We start from the raw sequence: 23,880 nt of genomic DNA, 5'->3' as shown, positions 1-23,880 counted from the left end.
GCTCTAAATCGCAGGCTCAATAGTTGTGGAGCATGGGCTTAGTTGCTCCGCGGCATGTGGGATCTTCCTAGAGCAGGGATCGAACCCGTGTCTCCTGCATTGGCAGGTGGATTCTTAACCACTGTGCCACCTAGGAAGCCCCATCACCAAGTTTTTATAACAAATTTATTTGCTTTGAAAACAGCACTTTTCATAAAGAAGCCACAATAAGTGATTCCACACAAGATGACTAAAATAGTGTGTTTTTATAAAGGCAGGCCTCAACATCTGAAAAATAATATGAGCTATTTTGGAATCATGATTATCTAAATTTTTTTTTACTGACACGTAGTTAACATAAAATGCACAGATTTAAGTATTCGGTTTGATGACTTTCAGCAATTGGACACACATATAACCACACCTAAAACAAAATACACAAACATTTCTTCCTTTCTTTTCCTTCATTGTTTCTTTTTAAAAAATACAAACTGCAGACAGCAAAATCAAGCAGTATCAACAGTATTTCATCTTGTGGAACTGAAAACCACAGCCATAGAAACATAGAGAAAATGAAAAAGCAGAGGACTTTGTACCAGATGAAGGGACAGGATAAAATCCCAGAAAAACAACTAAATGAAGAGGAGATAGGCACCCTTCCAGAAAAAGAATTCAGAATAATGATGGTGAAGATGATCCAGGACTTTGAAAAAAGATTGGATGCAAAGATCAAAAAGTTTACCAAAGACCCAGAAGAATTAAAGAACAAACAAACAGAGATATGCAACACAATAACTGAATTGAAAAATACACTAGAAGGAACCAATAGCAGATTAACTGAGGCAGAAGGGCGAATAAGTGACCTGGAAGACAGAATGGTGAAAATCACTGATGCAGAAAAGAATAAGGAAAAAAGAATGAAAAGAACTGAAGACAGCCTAAGAGATCTCTGGGACAATGTTAAACACACCAACATTCGCATTATAGGGGTCCCAGAAGGAGAAGACAGAGAGAAAAGACCTGAGAAAATATTGGAAGAGATTATAGTTGAAAACCTCCCTAACATGGAAAGGAAATAGCTACCCAAGTCCAGGAGACACAGAGAATCCCAGGCAGGATAAACCCAAGGAGAAACACGCCAAGACATACAGTAGTCAAATTGACAAAAATTAAAGACAGAGAAATGTTATTAAAAGCAACAAGGGAAAAACGACAAATAACATACAAGGGAACTCCCATAAGGGTAACAGCTGATTTCTCAGCAGAAACTCTGCAAGCCAGAAGGGAGTGGCACAATATATTTCAAGTGATGAAAGGGAAGAACCTACAACCAAGAATACTCTACCCAGCAAGGATCTCATTCAGATTCGACGGAGAAATCAAAAGTTTTACAGACAAGCAACAGCTAAAGAGAGTTCAGCACCACCGAACCAGCCCTACAACAAATGCTAAAGGAACTTCTCCAAGCGGGAAACATAAAAGAAGAAAAGGACCCACAAAAACAAAAACAAAACAATTAAGGAAATGGTAATAGGAACATACATATCGATAATTACCTTGAATGTAAATGGACTAAATGCACCAACCAAAAGACACAGACTGGCTGAATGGATACAAAAACAAGACCCTTACATATGCTGTCTACAAGAGACCCATTTCAGACCTAGGGACACATACAGACTGAAAGTGAGGGGATGGGAAAAGATATTCCATGCAAATGAAAATCAAAAGAAAGCTGGAGTAGCAATAGTCATATCAGATAAAATAGACTTTAAAATAAAAAATGTTACAAGAGACAAGAAAGGACATTACATAAAGATCAAGGGATCCATCCAAGAAGAGGAGATAACAATTATAAATATCTATATACCCAATATAGGAGCACCTCAATACATAAGGCAAATGCTAACAACTATGAAAGAGGAAATGCAGGCAGAAATAGAGACACAGGTGTAGAGAACAAACACATGGACACCAAGTGGGGAAAACGGGGAGTGTTGGGGGGGGATGAACTGGGAGATTGGGATACCCAATTGTACACTCTAAATATATGCTGTTTATTGTCTGTTAACTGTATCTCAATAAAAGTTCTTAAAAAAAATACAAATCATATACATATTAAATTTCTGTATGATTCTTAAAAGAACAATTAACTCCATTGTCCTTATACTAATTTTCTAATACAAGCTAGTTGAAGAAGGTATGAGAGACATTTTCATTTTACTTTGAGCCATATGATATACTTGTCCCCTTCTGATAAAATATGGGCGTCATATACAGCTATACAGAGTTATTTGTCAGCTGCTATGATGAAACAACTACATAAAGCGAGAACACAGTAAGTGAGGGGATCAAAATAAGATGATCCTACAACTGAATGTTTTCCAGTTCCTCTCAACTGAAGAGTTCCAGATGAAAATAAGAGAAGTAAAACCTAATGCAACCATGAGGTTTGGAGGATAGGCAGTGTCTAGCAAGACATGAACACAATTTTCTGAACACAATTAAGTTGAAAAAGCTCTTAAGGATTAGTGGTTTATCTTCTCCAAGTCTAAGCCATGTATTAAAGAGCCACAAACCTCAGCTGGCAAAAAGCAGAAAAAAAAAAAAAAAAAAAAAAGGTTGGAGTGAGGATGAGTTTCTACCTTTCACAGTTTTTTGTTGGAATTTCGCAAGATAAATTTCAAAAACACCCACGTAAGGCGGGGTCTGCTGTAGGTATCATGAAGTCAATGTGATTTGACATCTCTTAATTCAGTTAAACTATGAATGCTGTGAGCTATGTGGTTTACTTTTCAGGTTCAAGAGATTCACAGCTGAATCCCTATTTAAATTTGGCAGGATTCTAAAAAAGTCAGGAAAGGCAACTGGACAAAATCCACGTCCAATCCATTTGCTTAAACTGTTTACTTATTGTAACAGCATACAAATGTCTCATGTTACTGATAAACCACAGAAAGCTTGTGGGATGCTGTTAATATCCAAACTTAAATGTAATATTCATTATGGCATAGTACTGAGAAAGTCAATGCAAATACAAATCACATTTACTTAGAACAAATTTAATACAATGACAAGAATGACAAAAGTGCCTTTGCATATATGAGTGTTTTAGAAACTCTTATTTTAAATAATTAAACATTTCTGCAATATAAGTATCCTTGGAGCAATTCATTTTAACTTGAACTTTAATGTAATTTTAGTGTGAAACAAACATACAGAAAGTCAGAAAAATAGAAAACATTCAGGACAATTTAAAGAATAATTATAATTTGAACATAACATCACCATCTGGTCAAGAAAAAAGAAGACCAGAAGCACTTAAGAAGCCATTTAGGTAAATCTTCCTGATCATATCACTCACTTTCCTCTCTGGATAATTATTATCCTGATTTTTATGAGAAATATTTTCCATACCTTCTTTATAGTTTTACCACTCGGAAACAAAGTTACCTTGTCTATTTTTGAAGTTTATAGACCTGGAAATGTAATAGTATATAAATATATTTTGGTTACTTGAGACTACACATTATGAGATACACCCATGTTGTTATCCATAACTGTAGTTCATTGATTTTTATTGTTCAACAATATTTCATTATATGAACCTACCATAATTTATATACTCAGTTGTTGATGGATACTTGGGTTATCTTCCATATCTGGTAATTATAAACAATGCTGCCACTGAACATTTGTTTACATGTCTCCTGGTGCATACATGCATTAGTTTCTCTAGGGTATAGACCTGGAGGTAAAATATGATATTCATGCCTTCCACTTTACTTGATCCTGGGCATATATCCGGAGAAAACCATAATTCAAAAAGATGCATACATTCCAAGGTTCACTGCCACACTATTTACAATAGCCAGGACATGGAAGCAACCTAAATGTCCATCCACAGATGAATGGATAAAGAAGATGTGGTACATATATACAATGGAATATCAGCCATAAAAAAGAATGAAATAATGTAATGCCATTTTCAGCAACATGGATGGACTAGAGATTGTCATACTCAGAGAAGTATGTCAGAGAAAGGCAAATATTATATGATATCACTTATATGTGGAATCTAAAAAAATGGTACAAATGAACTTATTTACAAAACAGAAATAGAGTCACAGATGCAGAAAACAAACTTATGGTTACCAAGGGGGAAAGGGAGGGAGGCATAAACTGGGACATAGGGATTGACATATACACACTACTGTATATAAAATAGATAACTAATAAGAACCTACCGTATAGCACAGGGAACTCTACTGAATACTCTGTAATGACCTATATGGGAAAAGAATCTAAAAAAGAGTGGATATATGCATATGTATAACTGATTCACTTTACTGTACAGCAGAAAGTAACACAACATTGTAAATCAACTATACTCTGATAAAAATTAATTAAAAAAAAAAAGTTGTAGTACCAACTTATATCACCACAAACAGTGTATGGGCATTCCCATTGCTCTAGATCTTTGCTGATACTTAGTATTTTCAGTGTTTAATTTTTGCCATTCTGAAAGTGAATCACAGTATCACACTGAGTTTTTAATCTGGATTTTCCTGATTACTAAACAGATCGACTACCTTTGCATTTATTTATTGGCTATTTAAATTTCTCCTTTTGGAATGCCTATTCTGTTGACCATTTTCCTACTGTGCTGTTGGTGGTTTTTTTTTTTTCCTCATTAATTTGTAGAATTCCTTATATACTCTGGATAACCTTCTTTGTGGGTTGTACATATAAAGATCTTCTCCCATTCTCTTCTCTTGTCTTTTTACTCTTTTTTCTGGTGTCTTTTGATAAATAAAAGTTCCTATTTTCATGCAAATTTATCAACACTTCCCTTTATGGTTAATGTCTTTTTTCTACTTGTCCAGGCAAAACCCCACTGTCAAGAAGATATTCTTCTGTTATCTCCTAAAAGCTTTTTTTTTTCTTTTTACATTCAAGTCAATCTGGAATTAATTTTTTGTATATGATGTGAGGTAAGGTCAAGTTTCATTTTTTAAAAACAAGGATATTTAATCATTATAGCATCATTCACAAAATAGACATTGCCCTAATGTTTTACAGTGCCTTTTTCCATATACACATAAAGAAGTCCCTCACATGCCATGCATCAAGCATACACGTTTGAGTAGGACTATTTGTTTTTAATTATGTTCCAATTTTCTTTTTCTCCATCTCTGCTCCAACAACACACTATCTAATTACTGCAGCTTTAAATAAGATATGAATAATCTAATCCATGAACATGATAGATTTATTTCTACATACTTAATATTCTGACATCATAAATACAATTGATTTTTATATACTCTCCTTGTATCTAGTGGCCTTGTTAAACTTATTAGTTTATGATGTTAGCTATGCTTTTTTTTTTTTTGGTAGATACAATTTGTCAGATTAAGGAAATTCCATTCTATTCCTAGTTTACCATCATGAATTGTTTTGCTGCTGAATTTACAAAATGTTTTTACTGCATCTTTCAAGATGATCATGTTTTCTTTTTTCTTCCATTAATATAAGCTATGATTGATTTTCCAACATTAAACCAAACTTGAATATCTTGAATAAATCCAACTTTGTTGTTATATATTACTCTTTTCATACATTGCATGATTCAGTGTGCCAAAATTTTGTTTAGGAAATTTGAATCCAAGTTCGTGAATGAGATTGGCTTGTAATTTGATTTTCTCCAATTTCACTATGATGTCTGTAGGTGTGGATTTCTTTTTATTTACCCTGCTTGAGCTTCATTTAGCTTCACGAATCTGTGGGCTGATTTAGAAGTTTCAGAAAGTTCTAAATGATAATGACTTCAAATACTGTTTCTATTCCTCTCCTCTCCTTCTGAATAACTATACATACATACATTTTCACTATATATTATATACACTCCTCTCTGTACTTTCCATATCATCTTCTCTCCGTGTTTCAGTCTGGGTTCTTTCTTATGACCTATCTTATAGTATACTAATTCCCTCTACAGCTGGTTTATTCTATCTCATCTACAGTTTTCTTAATTTTAATTACTAAAATATTTAGTTCCCAAATTTCTATTTTCTTTCCAATGTGCTATACTTTTTAAAAAATAATTAATACTTATATCATTGAACATAGTAAGCACAGTTCTAGAGCCCCTAGTGGTCTGTTTCTATTGATTTTTATCCATGTTGTCTTGCCTTTTATATGTCTAATTATCTCTGTCAGAAGTATATTTGAAAATTATTTTGTTGAAATAATTTGAGACTTAAATTGATTATCATCTTCCTTCAGAGTAGATTTTCCATTTGCTTCTGTTAGGTACCTGGGGGTATTAGCAATTCAAGTTTTTTCCCAGTGATTGGGATTTTCCCAGCCACCCAGATGATCTGATGTTTAGCTGCAGTCTGTGCAATGACTGACATACTTCCTGTTTACCCTCTCTCCTAGTTCAGCCCTTTAAGGTCCCAACCCAAAACATGGGTTTTTTGCTACTGTCCTACCACTGACAGTCCTAGACTCCAACATTTTTTCCCCACCAGTTCTGCAATATTACCAAAAGTACTACTCAGCTTCTCATCCATCTCGTTTGGATCACCAGTTGTACCCAGTCCCAAAATGCCATGTTCTCAGATCCTGGACCAGTAACTCTTCACTACGTTGTTAGCAATTTGGTTCCAGTTTATATTTTGTCTAGCTTTATTAACTGTCATCAGTGAGAGGACTATTCTGAATTACCTTCTCTGTCATTGCTGTTAGGTCCATAACTGCAGATAATTTCAAACTCGTCTTTTATTTCCTTAACATATAAAAAAAAAATCATAGTTTTATGATCTGTGACTGGTATTTACAAAGCCTTGCAGTTCTAATTTCTGCTTGCTCTTACTCATGATGACTTACCTACTTTTGTGTTTGTTTTCTGACTGCGGCTACTTGTGTTTATAAAATTACTTGACAGAAATTACCTGAGGCTTAGGATAAAGATTGTCTTCTTCCAATTAAGACTCACATTTCCATCTGCCAGGTTCCTAAGGGATGCTACTAATCAGTCTGGGACTACTTTAAACTCAGTTTACCATTTGAACTGATACAGGTGATGTGAACTTGGACTGCAAATCTACTCCAGGGCTGGATTATGGTTATAACTTCTGCACTATGCCAAGGCACTTTCTTTGCATAGGTCAGGTGAGAGGGTTCACGATTATGTCAGGGAGTAGGATATGGTGGTTTCATCTTTGTGAAGGGAAAAATCTCCTATTAGAGTTCATACCTTAGGCAGCCCTTAGGCTTTTACTTTTGTACCCCCACTCCATGAGGACTGTGAAACTGTAATTCACATTTGCCAGCCTGCCAAATATGCTTGGGGAATTTAGTTATAAGCACAACTGTCTAAATTCTTGCTTTTTCTTTGGCCTGGTAATTCTTTCATTTCTCCTTAGCTCTTTGATGCTTTTAAGAAAATTACTTTTTAATTTTTTCCAGCATTTTAGATGTTTTTGACAGGACAGCTGGTGCAAGTCCCCTAGGGCACCATATTTCTTACAGAAGTGGCTGCAGTTTGTTAAAAATACATGCAACGAAGCTTACAAACATTTTGTTTCTGAACAGAATCAGAGAACCCAAAAAGCCAGAAGGGACGTGAGACACATAGTAAGTACTATAAAACCCAGGTCTCCTCAGTTGCCAAATCTCTTTTGTGACAAGAGCACTTTTGTGCATCATACGTTTAAACTGGTAGCCCTAAAATAGTTTTCAGAACTTAAGAAAAATTAACCTCAAGATTAATCTCCCACCATTCCTCACTGAGTACTTGTCCAAGTTCCACCAGTCCCAACCCTGTCACTTCTAGGCTGTCTTCAAATCCTTCACTGGGTACTTGGCTTTGGCGCTAATGATTTTGTTACTCCAGGCAGTTTTCCAAACAAAAAGGAATGGTTATTTATAATTCCTAGACTGAAATCATAAATACCATCAGCTGAATTTCACTGAAATGTCAGTATAACTCTATGAACAGAATTTCACATAAAGTGAGTCTGTCTTGGCTAGGTAAAAAGGATTTTAGTTATAAAAGTTGCAAAAGGATCTTATTGTAGGTTAAGTTTAGACTCTTAGGTGGTCCTGCAGTGTATACTCTGAGGACAGCTTTACAGCAAGGTTCCTGACACAGACCATTTAGACTGGGAGCCAGACAACATTTTTCTCCCTCAAATTATAAGGAATCAGTGGTATTCCAGTAAATTGCCCCTTTGTGAATGAAATAACTTTACTTGCATTTTCATACTGAATACCTTTCTTATACAGATCATTTTACTTTTTCCTCAAAAATTCTGCAATTACTTCAATCTAAAACAATATTCATGAGATAAAGTATACATGGTGGTATCATCAAGCAAATGCCTTTTAGTTCAAAGTATATGTATCCTTTATAAAAACAAAAACATAATCAGTATCTGCTAATTTTAAAACAGAGATTTTTCCAAGGCACATAAAACCTCCGAGCACTCCATCTATAGTACATGTTAGACAACTAACAGTTTCTGAACTCTTTCATTCTCTGAAAAGGACGTTATACAAAAGAACTGACTCTATGTGGCTCTGCCATGATGTCACAGTGAATATGCTGCTCTCAGTTCCTATAGAGGATCGTATTGTCTGATGCCAAAATGCAGCTGAGCACTATCTTATGAAGTTGGCCGTTCATATGAGTGAAAACCCAGTAATTCCACCCCTGAGGCATATTCCTTAGAGCAGAGCACTGATTCTCAAAGTATAGTCCCTGGACCAGCAGTATTGGTGTCACTTGAGAACTTATTAGAAATACAAATTCATGGGACTCACTCCAGACCTACTGAATGAGAAACCCAAGGTGTTTTAGTAAGTCCTCTAGGTGATTCTGATGCAGACTGAAGTCTGAGGCTCCCTGCTTTAGCGAAATTCTTGTTCACTTGCTCTGATACAAGAATTGTTTGAGCAGCACTGTCCCTTATCTCCCTCCCCATCCCATCCAATCCCAAAAATGAACATCTATTGCCAGGAGAATGATATAAAAAATTGTACTACTAACACAATGTAGCACTCACTATACAACAGAGAAAATAAATGAAAAATAGCTACATTTACAAGCTTAAATAAAACTTAAACCATAATTTTGATTGAAAAGAATCACAGAAGTCTGCAGTGTGATATTTTATTAAGGTCAAACACAAGCAAGACTAAAAAATATATTATTTAAATATACATTTATGTGATAAAGCAATAACGCTATCTTTAAAAAACAAAGAAAGGGTACGATACCTCTTTAATTCTGTTTAGTAACTCCCTGAGAGAGAGCAGAGGCAGGGGGACAGGGTGAGGAAGGAATGCAGTGGGAACCATAAATGCAATGGGATCAATCTAATTCGTAGGTTGGTCATGATATCACAGCTGCTCATTTATTTAATTTTTTATCACTACATTCTTTTGTATATATAAAATATTATATAATACATTTTAAACCCAGGAAAAAAATGCAGCTAATAAACAAAGATAGCCATTACCTTAAATAGAAAAATTAGAAACCCCCTAAGTGATATAAATTGTATAAACTGTGGTATGTTCATTCAGTTAAAAAGAATTTTAAAAGATATGAGAAAATATTTATGATGAAGTTAGCTAGATAAAGTAATGTAAAAAGTGTACAGTAAAAGGATTAGGAAAAATACAGTAAAATGTCAGTAGTGGGTATTACAGGGAGTTTTATTTCTTTGTACATTTAAAATTTTCTACAGTGAATATTAAATACTTTTAAAATCATTAAGGATTTTTTAAACTGTCACTGAAACATGTAATGACTCTAAGTCATTAAAGAAAACTACCAAATCTCCTATTGGAAACAGGAAGGAAATCGGTATTTTGTGAAAATCTGTGATTTACGAGCTTCATAATTCAAAGTTTTATATTTTCTGCCATAAACTGTATATCTTTATTACTCTCATTCCATTTAAAATAATTTCTTGTTGTTTGTGTGGGGGAATATATGACTGAGAAAACCATGACCTAAGAATATATTTTTGCTAGAGAGGTCTTCAATTAGAACAACTAAAAACAACTTTGATATCATTAAGAACAAGAAGAAAAAATACCTACCACTGGTTGACCGGCTTTTGGAAATGATAAAAAAACACATATAATACTGAGCGTCTGCCTTATAGCCCTATGGCCCATCATAATAAGAAAGAAACATAAAGACTAAGGCCAGAAATTAGTTACATACCTCTTTTTCCAATATTCTAGCGATCTCACCAAGGGTCCGATCTAAAGCAGAAACCTTATTGTTTGCCCATGAGCCACTGTCTTGTACTTGTAGTTGTTTTAGAAGATCTTTGGCTAATCGCTGAAGCCTTGAACACAAAATGAAAGAGAAGAATGATATGAATATATTAGATTATGATATTCCATTTTCCTAAATATTTTCAAACAAAAGTTACTGTCATTATTGTATTAGGAACTGCTTCATTGAGCACCTAGGGGGAAGAAAAACAAACCACTCCTAAATCTGGTATTATTCTATATTCACAAACACCAATCTAGTTCTCATGACACAAAATAGACCTAGAGGACAGTACTGTCCATCCATGGGATTAGCTGGAGCAATTGCTTCCATCAGTTCTGCATGACCCTTAAACTAGAACAGAACGGGAGATGGGGAAAGGTGAGAGTATGATGGCAGAGGAAATGAGAGCCTGAGCTGGTTTTCATATTTTGATTTAAATCTTCGAGGTAGACTTGGATACCATGTTATAAGCACTGTAAACTCTCAGAATGTCAAACTCCCCACGTTCCAATTTAAAGGCAATTTGGGGATTTCCTGCCACTGCTGAAGTCATTTAGACAATAGAGCAATTATTTCCTTTTCGCCAAGAATAACACATACTTCCTAGATTGTAGGATTCTTTACTAAGCGGACTGTACGTAATATTTCTTTGAAGCCCTTACTTCTTCTGTTTCATATAGTTCACTCTTTGATCAGCCCTCCTCTCCTTTCCACTAGCTTGAGAATCCTACCAAAAGATACTCACCAGACACTCTCCCAGACCTCTCCACTTCTCCCCTATATATCATCTCTCTGTTGCCTTACTTCCATTTTTAGCTATGATTGATTCATAGGCCATCACTATAATCACTTTCTTGTGAACGTGTGCTATATTCCCTTTCTATTGTTGTTATTCCTAACCCCCAGCCATGGTAACAATCACTAACATTGTTTAGTGGGCCAGGCATCCCTCTCAGTGCCTTGCATACATTAATTTATTTAGCTAGATTAGTGAACATCTGCCAGCCTTTTCCATTTCTGATACTGAGAAAAAGTCATACCATGCAAAAGATGGGTATGACGATAGACTCAGAATCTTACTAATAAGTTTGTCTAGTCTGCTCACTCTCCCACAAAGACGTGCTTCATATATTGCCCAATCTCTTCACAATTCCACCCTTTCCTTTCTCTCCCTTGCTTTCATATAAGAAGATCTTACATTTTATAGAGAAAATGGAAGCCACTGGAATAAGAAAATCCTCACTTTCTGCCACAAAACTTACAAGCATATCAGCACTTCACCCATACTCTCCTTTACTTCTTCTATCACAATACTCCTCCCATGTTGGGCTAGTCTTGCCACACAGGCTCTGTTATGCATGAGGTCTTTCTGGATCTAAATCCTGCTCTTCCTGCTTCAGTGTCTTTGCAAATGCTATTCATTCATTCCTTCTGAAATGCTTCCCCCACCTCCATATTATCTAGAAAATTCCTACTTATCCCTAAGTTTCTAGGTCAAACATTGCTTTCTCTGATTGGACTATTCCTTCAATTCACTTATCACAAGTCTCTCCTATACAGAGATTTACAACAGAACTTTTGGTAATGAAGGGAATGTCCCATATCTGTACTGTGCAACATGGTGGCCGCTAGCCAAATGTACCTACTGTGCACTTGAAATATACTTAGTGTGACTGAGGAACTAAAACACTGTCCAACTCTCTGAAAAACACTGTCCATCCCTGTTTGAAAAATGAAGACGCCAAGGCTCAGGTAAATTAGGTGACAACTGACCCAAGGCCTCATGAATGGTAAATGTATTACTGGGACTAGAAACCTAGCCTTTTAATCTTCAAATTTCATGCTTTGTCTCTACACCATATTAGTCAATTCAAATAAGGAAATTTTATTCACAATGAACAATATTCTAGAATATAATTTCACCTAAAAACGTATTATGTAAAAAAATTTAATTCCTCATAGAATAAAACAGTAATTGCAGCTCAAAGAGGCACTGGTGAACGCCAGTTTAAATCTAAGCTATCCATATGAAATTTACTTTGATAAGTCAAAGAATGAATACAAACTCTAAAATCAGAAATACCTATGCTTAAATTCAAAACATAACACACATGTAAACCCTGGGGAGGTTATTTAACTATTTTCAATCTCAGTTTCTTCAATTTAAAAGTGGAGATTACATATATATATATATTTTTTCCTTTCAGAGTTTCTGAAGATAGAGGTAATTAATGTAATGTACTTAACACCATTCACTAAGGTGGACATTCAATAAATGACCAATTACTATTACTATTCATTGACAGAAAGTCTCAATCTAACAAAAGGGAAAAGGGAATATAAAAAATACAAAAATAGAATAAAAGCAACATACTTCTTTTCTTTCTAATAGAAAATGGGCTAGAGTCCCATCCGATTAAAGTTACTGACCTTATCATGTGGATGAATATTGGCAGTGAACTTCATTGTGTGACAGATAAGTAGCCACTTCAGCGTTTGGCTGAATAAAGCCTGCACACCATGTAACTAAATATCCAGCCATAGCAATGGACGCATATGAATCTAGCACTATTCTTACCAAGAATGCTCACATTCCACTGAAAACCAGGGGTATTTAGGGAGGCACAAGGACCATTTTAATTCACAGAATACAAGAGGCTTGTATTTCACCCTGAGGTAAATCAAATCTGGGATTCATGTGAACCTACCCTTTAAGGAAGAATGCCAAATCAAGGGGATGCTTTGGTAACATGAGCTAAACCTCTGTTTTATTCCCTGCCTCCACAGAAGTACCACAAATAATATAGCCCCTCTCAAGAAAAAAAGCATTAGATTTTGATTCATACTATAAATAATGATAGAATGTCACAGGACTCAAGCCCTGAAAGCTGTATTTTCCCTACATGGCAAGAATAGGAGCTGTTTAGAGGGTGAAGTTTTTTAATACAGAAATTGCTATTTGAGTTACTTCTGGCAGATAATTTTTCTAGTATGAAAGAAAAAAGTGAAGGATTCATAACTCCTAGCCTAGAACATGCGAAGTATCTGTCAGGTAAATGGCTTTGTGGAGTAGTAAGGTCACATATTTTCTTCTCAAAACTTGAACAAATTCTAACAACTCTAAGTTCAAACTTGTCACTGGTAAATGTGAAATATAAGCGCTTCTCTGTAAGCATCCCTAACTTTTATCACAGTTAAGTTTGGGAAGGTTCATTAGGATTACTGGGAAGATTTATAAAAGTGTAAGAAAGGAGACTGGGTCCAAGTTAGGAAATAACATTGCTCTTCAGTGTAGTGGACAGGAAGACATAAATATATTAATTTCTTTTTTTCTTTTACCTCCTCTATTTGAAAGGGACATATCTAAATTTAAAGCTACTGGTTCCCCTTCCATTTTTAAATAACATGCTTAACCCTGTATTTCTAAATGTGAGAGCTTAAGACATCCTCATATGAGATGAAAAAATCAGTGCGCATATATTGCCTCCTACACTGGTCAATAAATGACCAACTATTATTACTATTCATTGACAAAGAGTCTCAATCTAACAAAAGGAAAAAGGGAATATAAAAAATACAAAAAAAAAGCATCGTCTCTTGTGGAAAAAGAACCCATCCATCCCTTTCAGGGAACTACCTCACCCTCACACTTACATGGGTATACTAGATGTGCTCAGTGCTACCAGGGTGTTGCTGCTCCCAGGCCCTCACTCTTAGCAGAAAGATCTAGAAAATGCGTGTATATTATTTTATAAATAAATATAAAATATACATATAACTCTCTCTATATATATATTTATATATATATAAAATTATATACACAGAGAGTTGACACTTGAACAACAGGGCTTTGAACTGTGTAGGTCCATTTATACACAGATTTTTTTCACTGTATATGTACCACAGGATTCATGGTTGGTTGAATCCTGAATGCAGAATCTCGGAGGGGAAGGGCTGACTGTAAAAGTTATAGGCATATTTCTGACTGCTCAGTGGGTTGGTGCCCCTAACCCCCACCCCCAATGTTCAAGGGTCACTTTACATCTGTTTTTATTTCTACTTACATATATATTGGAAAATATGAGTTAACACTGACACCTACAATTCCAATTCATCACCACAGGATTTTCTATTCTTCCTGGGTGTATTTTTAACGATCTTCTCTAGCAGTGAGCAACCTGTTTTCCATCATCCTTAATATATTTATGTATGCGAACAATCCCCCTAACATATCACCTATCTTTGTTTATGCACACTATTATCTTCCTGCTTGGCCTCTGACTCCCCATGCGGGGCTCTTCTGCCCTTCTCATCCTGCTCGAGTTTCGCACCCTTGGCAAGGCTGCCCCGACAGATTGTGCCAGGATGACACTCCATGGATATGCCCTTCTCACTCAGCTCTGACTCACCACACCAGGCCGTGGTGTCCCACCCCACATGGAAGCTCCCTGCACTCTGCTTGGGCTCTGAACCTCCACACCTGGCCACCCCTCCTTAGCCTCCTCAGGCTCTGACATCCACCGCTGTGCCACTGGTGCCTCCAGCCATCCAGCCAATGCAGATGGTTGCTTGGTGCTCTCTCATCTAATGGCTTTAGGACTGAATTTTTCTGGAAAAGGGAGGGAAAACTAGAGGAAGAGTCATTTTCATTTACTGGCTAGAATAATTTTATAAGGAGATTCTTCTATTCAACTGCTATTTGGTAACAAATTTCAATTGGTTACAGTAAGTATCCTTTTTGATGCTCAGACTGTCCTATTTTTGTCTAGTAGTAAACTGTTTAAGTCAGCTCCTGAGTCCTTTGACAAAACACTAGCAGTCTTTGAGAGTTTACTTGTCATCTAGTATGACCGAGCATTCAGATCTAGAATTAGACATTTTCCCTAGAAGTTCTTGCTCCTTTTAGTGAGAAATGAAATGCTACTGCATTGGTCATTGTTTCTAGGCCTCTTCAACTGACAGAGCTAAGAAATAAATAAATGTGTGTACACACACATACATAATACATGTGTATCTACATATGTACATACAAAAATATGTATTCACACAAATACACAGAACACTTTTTAAAAGATAAAATATCTCATAAATTCATATAATTCAAATTCAGTCCTACAGGGGTTTTACCTGATCTCTACTGTATTACATCTATAAGCTTTCATCCAGACTGAGAATTCAAGTTCTCAGTAATACAGGGGATGAAAGAATGCTAGTCTCCATAATCTTCTTTACTTTATCCATATTATATGCACACAGTCTCAGAATAACATTACTAATAATACCATCACCAATATAATTAGAGAATGGTTAATATTTTCACATATGTTTTTCTCCATTCTCCTCAATATTTTTCTTACAGTTACACTATAAAAACATCTGAGATACAGTTCATACATCATATTCTTTTTCTTCTGGCCATCAGTTAGTCTTAGTTCTATAAGAAACTATAACTTTAATATTCATCCCTAGTCTTTATGTTGATATCTAATAATTTTGATAGTCTAAGGTTCATTCTTAGTATTTAAGATCCTCAAGAAAAGAAAATGTGGGTCAAGGATTTTGTAACTGGCAAAACTGATTTTTGAGGGCATAAAATTATTGATAAGAAAGAGTAAGAACTAAGGCAACACTGTTCACGTGAGCCCTTCCTGAGGAACCTACTTAAGAATGCAGTTCAGGTGCTTTTCTCAAATTGGTTCCTTGAACCTTGCAGTGAAAACCTGTCAGTTACTTTGGGTTTATCTTTTCCTTACATCTGTTATCCCAGTTGCTTCTCTTTGCTTTCTTTCACACTGATGTCATTACCACGCAGGTCTGTGGCTATCTGTTCCCATCCTCCCGTATTTCAGATTTCAGGTAGGTCTCTGGCAATGTGGTTTTGTTGTAAATGCTTCCATGGGTTTTTGGTTTTCTTTATCAGTTTTCTGGTGTCTATATTAAAATTTGAAGATATTGAAAAATTATGCTTCTATTGCTACTGTCATTTTTACTAGACTTATAATTAAAAAGAATATCCTGGTTTCTCTGTGGCCAAGAGACTAGTAGGCAAGGGCAGAAGCAGCGCAGAACTAATTAGGAAGCTGCTACAATAATTCAGATGAGAGACAACGGCAGGCGAGACGACTAATTACTATGAAGGTAATGAATAGTGGTCAGGCTCTGAGTATATTTTACAGCTAGAGCCAACAGAATTTTTTGATGGACTGAAAGGGGAGTGTGAGAAAAAAGATGACTCTAAAGATTTAGATGACAATTTAAGGATGGACTTGTCCCTTCCTAAGATGAGCAAAAATATAAGGCGTAAGGTTTGGGAGCAAATTTCAGGAGTTTAATTTTGCACGCGTTCACTTGAGGTTCCAAGTGAACAGAGAGACATCCAGGTGGAAGTGCTAAATAGGAAGTTGGATATAGTATTCTGGAGTGCTGGGAACAGGTCTGGATTGGAGACATAAATTTAAAGTCCATCCAGATACTAGATGTTTAAAGTCATGAAACTAAATGAGATTACCAAGGGAGTAATTCTCTACTTGAACTCTCAGAACAAAGGCATACTAATGTTAGAGGTCAAAGAGACAAGATACAACCAGGCAAAAGATACTGAAAAAGAGCAGCTGGTCGAGTAAGAGGAGAATCCAGAGAAAGCTGTATAGCAGATTGCTACATTATAGGCCCCCTTTGAAATATATCTTGCTAGCCATGACTAACATTATATCCTCATATAGTGACCATGGACTTGGCAAAATGACTTGCCTTGGCCAATGGGACATAAGCAAATGGGACACAAGCAGAGGCTTGATAAGGCCTGATATCCCCTATGAACACTGATGCAAAAACCCTCGATAAAACAAGCAAAACAAATTCAACAGCATAGTAAAAGGATTATACACCAGGACCAAGTGATCTGTCATCCTCAAGGAGGCTGACCCAAGCTTCCTTACGGCAGTCACAGTGAATAAGAAAGCAAAGTTGTAAGGAGAAGCCTCAAGACTTCTGAAGCCAAGGCTCAGAAGTCACATATTGCTTCTGCAGTAGACTGTGGGTCAGAACAAGTCAAAAGGCCAAAATAAATTCAAGAGTAACGGAAATAGAGTCCACCCCTTGATGGAGAGGTGGCAAAGTTATATTGCAAAGGGGCATACCTCCAGGAATGGCTCAACAACTTCTGGCCATCTTTGCAAACACTATACCATGTCATATATTAAATTTCCTCAATTTTTGGATCTATTTCTAGATTGCTTTAAAAAATCTATTCCATTAATTTGTATTATTATTCACATGCCAATACAAAACTATTTAAACTACCTATCTGTTAGCTGAATCCTATCTCATTTTCCTTCTTTAAAAATTTCTTTCCTGGAAACTTTCATTTATTTTTCCATATGTTCTTTAAAATGATTCTAACTCTATTTTAAAGAAGGTTGTTATTTTATTGGGATTACATTATATTTGTAGAAGACTTTAGAGAGAATTTATTGTACTATACTGTGTCTTCTATTCAACAGTACAACTTGTCTTTCCATTTATACCAGTCATCTTTTATATCCCTTCTTAGTATTTTAAGCTTTTAGTTTTGTAAAGCCTTCATACTCTTGTTTATTCTTAGTTTAACTTTTTTATTGCTATTGTAAATGAAATTTACATTTTCTGATTATCAGAAAGAAAAGCTATTAATTTTTTGTATGCTGGATATGTTGTTGCATAAGCTTAGACAAGTTACCCTCTTTAGGGCTTAGTTTCCTCATGAAATTCACTGCGTTCATGAGTAATAAATGAATCAACACATGTAAAGAGCCTGACATAAGGTAAAGGCTCAGTAAATATTACCTATTATTAATACTGCCACAGTAATTTGGCAATCAGCTATCTTACTGAATTGATTCTCTTGTTTCGACTAGTTTTTCACTTGATTCTCTTGGGTTTCCAGATATACAGTATCATCATAATCTAGACAATTTTGTTAACCTCTTTAATATTTTATTTTTCTTTTAAAATGACAATGGCTAATAGTTCCAAAACAATAACAAATAAAAGTAATTACCTGAGGGGTGCCTTATTTCTGACAGGCGAGAATATTCCTATTACGAATGTAAATAATAGCTACATTAAAATGCTATAGCATATCTACACCAACAACTGCTTATAGATATTCCTCAACCTGTGGCATGTTTCTTGACTTTTTCACTATTGAAAACAACATTAAAATAGTCATCTTTGTATATAAATATTTGGGCATATTTTCATTATTTCACTGAGCAGCCCAAAATGGATGTCCAAAGGAAGGAGGGGGTGAATAAATTAGGAGTTTGGAATTAGCAGATACAAACATATAATATAGATAAACAACAAGGTCCTACTATATAGCACAGGGAACTATATTCAGTATCTTGTAATAAACTACAACGGAAAAGAATCAGAAAAAATATATATGTATAACTGGATCACTTTGCTGTATACCAGAAACTAACACAACATTGTATATCAACTATAATCAAATTAGAAAAATAAAATACAACTTCAAGTGCTAGAACTTAATCATATATATATATAATGAATAAAAGCTATCTTAACAGTAAAAAAAAAAAAAAGCAGACATGCTAAGCTCTGGATTCACATTGCCTTTCAATAAGACTACACCAGTCTGTACTCCCATCAGCATTATTATATAAGTACCTTTCTCTCACTGCACCTGTATTGGCAGTCTATTTGAGAGAAGTAAAATGATGATGTTTTTGTTTACTGAGCTATTACACTTAGTAATTACACTTCCACCCGATGGTGTAGTCTAAATCCTTATCAGTCAAGTGGTCCTTGCAACAATCCTGAATGAGATCTCTTCAGAGTAAGAATCAGTACAGCCTTGCCAGAACTTGTTTTGCTAGAACAGGGTTTCTTTACCTCAGCACTACTGATGTTTTGTATGTGATAGTACTTTGCTGTGAAGGACTATCTTGCCCACTGAAGAATGTTTAACAGTATCCCCAGCCTCTATGCACTTGATGGCAGCTGCACCATTTTGCAAGCTGTGATAACCAAAATATTAATCACATATCCCCAGAAACAGACAAATGTCCTCTGGCAAAATCACCCCCAGTTGGATAACACTGTGTTAGCAGAATAAAATTCCAGGCATCAGATACAAAGTCCATGACCACAGGCATACAATGATGGTTCAGATAAACTTTGGTTATAGGCAAAGACTGAAGAGACAAAGAACTAAAATGTAGGATAAAATACTCACTTTGCTTTATAGGGTGAGTCTGAGCCAGAATTTTTTGTTTCCAATAAACTCTCATATTCCTTGGCCCTTAAGAGAAAAGAGTTTTATCACTGTTAGTTATTCTGTTGCTAATTTTCATAACAAAATAAAACTTTGGCTACATTTTTCCCCTCCCAGTATCAGGAACACTACTACACTAAATTTAACACTTTGATTTCTGAGATTGAGTCTTTAAAATAGTATAAATCTCTCAAAAAGACTGAAAAATACATACTTCCTCATAGGATATAAGGCAGATTTCATAAACACACTCCTGAGTTTAGGGACTTGGTACAGAATTTTTCAGAAATGTTAAAATCATGATTAAATTTGAAACCATATTAAGTTTCTACAAGGTGGTTGAGGTGGCTGAATATCTATGTATACCTCAAGAGGTATACAATGCAAAATTAAATACAGGTAAAGAATAGTCATTTAACTCCAGAAATAATTTTAAAAGGCAGTGGAAATGACTAGATACTCAAAGATCTATTTTGTTCTGCTTTTGTTATTTATACTGACTAAATACCAAAAGTCCGCAAAAATCTGAGATAACACATCTCTGCCATTGTCCAACGAAGCTCCACCTTGCCTGTAACAGTGACAGCCATCAACAGGTCATCTATCTAAGCAGACATCACTATAGCCATTTACTACTTAATTTGTCAATTTCTCTTTTCAGAGGAAAAAGAGAAAAATGTTAATTTAAATATTAACCATTCAACCAAAGCGTTCTAGTCTCAAATAATTAGTCCAGTGACCTATGAAATAATTAGTCACAACGTACACCAATCCAGACAGTGATGACATATAAAAACTGCTTCATTAAAAACCTGAAAGATGCAAATTACAACACGCCTAATGAGAAAAAAAGCAATCTAGCATAGGTTATGCTTGGGAATGAAGACATAACTAAATTAGAATTAAACATTAAGTTATGTATTGTTTCAACCTACGTGTGCTCATTGCTATCAGCCGAAACATTATGGCATATCAAAATGGAGAAATAACCACATGGTAGTTGCAAGTAACGGTGACCTCATATGAAAGGTGGGAAAAGTAACAACTGTGAAGGATTGAATATATTCCAAGCGCTGTGCCAGGAGCTATACACTCATTGTCTCACTCAGTCCTAAAAACTCAATATAGCGTTGTCTCCCTTCCACAAAAAAGAAACTGAGTCTTAGGAAGATGCCTGTTATATGAAAACATATATTTATCTGAGGCTTCAAGTGGAAAAGACTGAGTACATTCTCCCATTCCTGCGTACCTAACTAGAAAATTACTATCAAAAGAAATTCTAACTTTATCCAATGGTAGTTAACCACTTTTTCCTGACTTGAATCTTGTCTTGATTCACTTTTAGCAATTAATTAAATATTTATTTCCAGAGTCCCTACTCTGTATGAACTCAACTAGACTATGGGGGATAATAAGAGTTATATACATAGCAGGGATGGGGTATATACATAGTGAGAATATTCAAGGTATTTATTCTCCATAAGGAGGAGGAAAATATAGCATTAAAAGATACATAATTCTACAAAGCAGAGTAAGTGACAGATGAGTACTGTCACAAGTGCTCATTTCCAATGAAGATGCCAGGGGGAGTTTCCTCAAGGAAATGGAAACTATACCTGCTTGAAAGATAGGTAGCATCTGAATACACAGTAAGAAAATACCATTAATAGGGGAGAGAAGTGAGCAAATAATGCTACACATGGGAGGAGACATGAGTTTATGCTTAGGGAACAGTGTATAGATCCCTTTTCCTAGAGCAAAAGATTAAACTATGGGAATAATGAGAGATAATGCTGAAAAGAATTATTCCAGATACTCTATTATTAAATTCTGATTATTTACATTTTAAGATAATGACACACTTTATTAATATTTTTAATTTATTAGTGTCATGTTGTATACTGCTCTCCCTCACTTTTAGTCTCCTTGTCAGCGTGGTGGAACTTTCTCAGCTATAATGTGGGATGTTTGTTTACTTCATTTTATTTCTTGTTAGCCTTTTCAGAGTTTACCAATATTCTCAAAGAATTAGATCTTATCAACTTGTATTTAATTTCTGTTTTTATCTTTATAAAGACATAGTACATTGTAAGTGCCATATGTATATTTGTTAAGTAAAAATAAATACATCTATCCTATTCCCCATGAAGGAGATATGAATATTGTTCTAATCTCTGAGTTGTTTAGATCATTACTACTTCAACTGATAAGATAATTTAAGGCTAAAATTTCATTCTAAGTAAAGTTTTGACCATATCCCATAAGTTTCATGTTCTCACTGTCATAAACTTCAAACAGTTTGTATTTCCATTTTGTCTTACTGCTAAAAAACTCTTACTTCAAATAATGTTTTCTGCCCCACGCCTTGGTTCCAAAGTGTTAATTTTTTGTCTTTATAATTTTTTTTTTCATTTTTGGGTCAGCTTTATTGCAGTATAATTTACATACACTGAAAACTTTAAATTTTAAGTGTCTAATTTGATGTTTTCACAACTGTGCCTACCAATATAAGTGAAACCACAATCATGATATAAAACATTTCTACCACCCCACAAAATTTTCTCATGTTTTTGATAATAACTCTCTTCTCCCTGACCCCACCGTCTTGCTTCTAGCAACCATCCATCTACTTTCTATTACTACAGCTTTCTGAATGTCAAATTACTACAATCATACATACTCTCTTGTGTCTGGATTAATTCATTTAGAATAAATCTCTTGAGACTCTTTCATAATTGAATATACTATTATTTAATGCCTTTTCACAGCTTTGCAGTGTTCCACTGTTTGGACACCACAATTTGTTTATCCATCACCAATTGGATATTTTACTTCTTTCCAATCTGGGGCTACTAGCTATTATGAACATTTGTAGACAAGTCATTGCATGGGCAACCGTCTTAATTTCTCTTGGATAAATACCTAGGAATGGGGTTGCCAAGCGAAATAAGCATGTGCTTAACCTTAAATTACAAAAATATTTACCAAACGGCTCATTCCACTTTGTACTTCTACCAGCAAAGTATGAGCGTTCCAGCTGCTTTAATCCTTGAAGAGTGTCTTGCTTAATTTCCTTATATTTGAGAAGTTCTCATATTTTCTTTTCGATTTCAAACTGCATTTCCTTGTGGTTAGAGAAGATACCTTGCATGATTTCAATATTTTAAAACATTAAAACTTGTTTTGTAGTCTAATGTATTATCTATGCTGAAGAGTATTTCATGTACCCTCGAGCAGAATATGTATTCTGTTGTTTTGGGGTGGAATGTTCTCTATCCATCTGTTAGGTTTAGTTAGTCTGTGCTGTCCAAGACTTTTATTTCCTTGTCGATCCCCAGACTAGCTGTCCCATCCATTATTAAAAGTGGGGTATTGAAGTCTCCAACTATTACTGGTTAACTATCTATTTCTCAACTGCCAGTTTTTCCTTCATATATTTTGTGGCTTTCTCAGGTGCATACATGTTTGTAATTGTTATACATTTTTGACGAATTCATCCTTTCATCACTACATAATATCCTTCTTTCTTTATTGTACAATTTTGGTCTTAAAGTCTTTACTGCCTGATATCAATACAGTTACTTCAGCTATATTATCCTGCAGAGGGTACTCTTTGCATGAAATATCTCTTTCTATCCTTTCACATTAAACCACTTGGGTTCTTACATTTGAAGTGAGTCCCTTGTAGACAGCATATAGTTGAATCATTTTAAAAAATTCATTCTGTCAATCTGTATCTTTCATTGGAGTCTTCGATGCACTTATATTTACTGCAATTACTGATAAGGACAGATTTACTTCTGCCATTTTGCTATTTTCTGTATGTTATATCTCTCTTGTCCCCCAATTCCTTCATTACCTCTTTATTTTTGCTAAATATTTTCTAGTGTACCATTTTCATTCCCTTCTCATTTCTCCATGTATATACTTATTTATTCATTTACTGTTTTCTTAGCAGGTGTCCTAAATTACAATTAACATCTTAATTCATAACAATCTAGTTAGAATTTATACCAACTTAGTTTCAGTAGTATACAAAAATGTTCCTTTATAGAATTTAATTCCTTTATGCTATTATTATAAATCATTTCTTTACACATTGTGTGTGTTCATCAGCATAGGTTTATAATTATTGTTTTGTGCAGTTCTCTTTTAAATCAAATAGGAAAAATGAGGAGTTAAAGAAATACTGCATTTACACTGATATATATATATATATACATATATATATATATATGGAGGGGGGAAGGAGAGGGAGAGGGAGAGAGAATTCTACAGTGTTCTTTACCTCTTTGTGTTGATTCAAGTTACTGTGTAC

At 35.0% G+C, this 23,880-nt stretch overlaps 1 protein-coding gene across 9 annotated transcripts in view; it reads right to left on the bottom strand.

Moving 5' to 3' along the window:
• Window positions 1–23,880, bottom strand: part of SCAPER (S-phase cyclin A associated protein in the ER) — a 445,755-nt gene that overhangs the window by 200,764 nt on the left and 221,111 nt on the right. For 8 of the 9 annotated variants that reach the window (XM_057723485.1, XM_057723488.1, XM_057723489.1 and 5 more), the window contains 2 exons: window positions 19,524–19,589; window positions 10,226–10,352 (listed from right to left, as the gene is read on the bottom strand). In XM_057723485.1, the coding sequence (XP_057579468.1) occupies window positions 10,226–10,352; window positions 19,524–19,589 (193 nt within the window). The remainder of the gene's footprint in view (window positions 1–10,225; window positions 10,353–19,523; window positions 19,590–23,880) is intronic. The other variant, XM_057723487.1, reaches the window with a different exon arrangement.

The sequence above is a fragment of the Hippopotamus amphibius genome, chromosome 2, assembly GCF_030028045.1.
Source record: "Hippopotamus amphibius kiboko isolate mHipAmp2 chromosome 2, mHipAmp2.hap2, whole genome shotgun sequence".
In the NCBI taxonomy this organism is placed as follows: domain Eukaryota; kingdom Metazoa; phylum Chordata; class Mammalia; order Artiodactyla; family Hippopotamidae; genus Hippopotamus; species Hippopotamus amphibius.
This window is presented reverse-complemented; position numbering and strand designations above follow the sequence as displayed.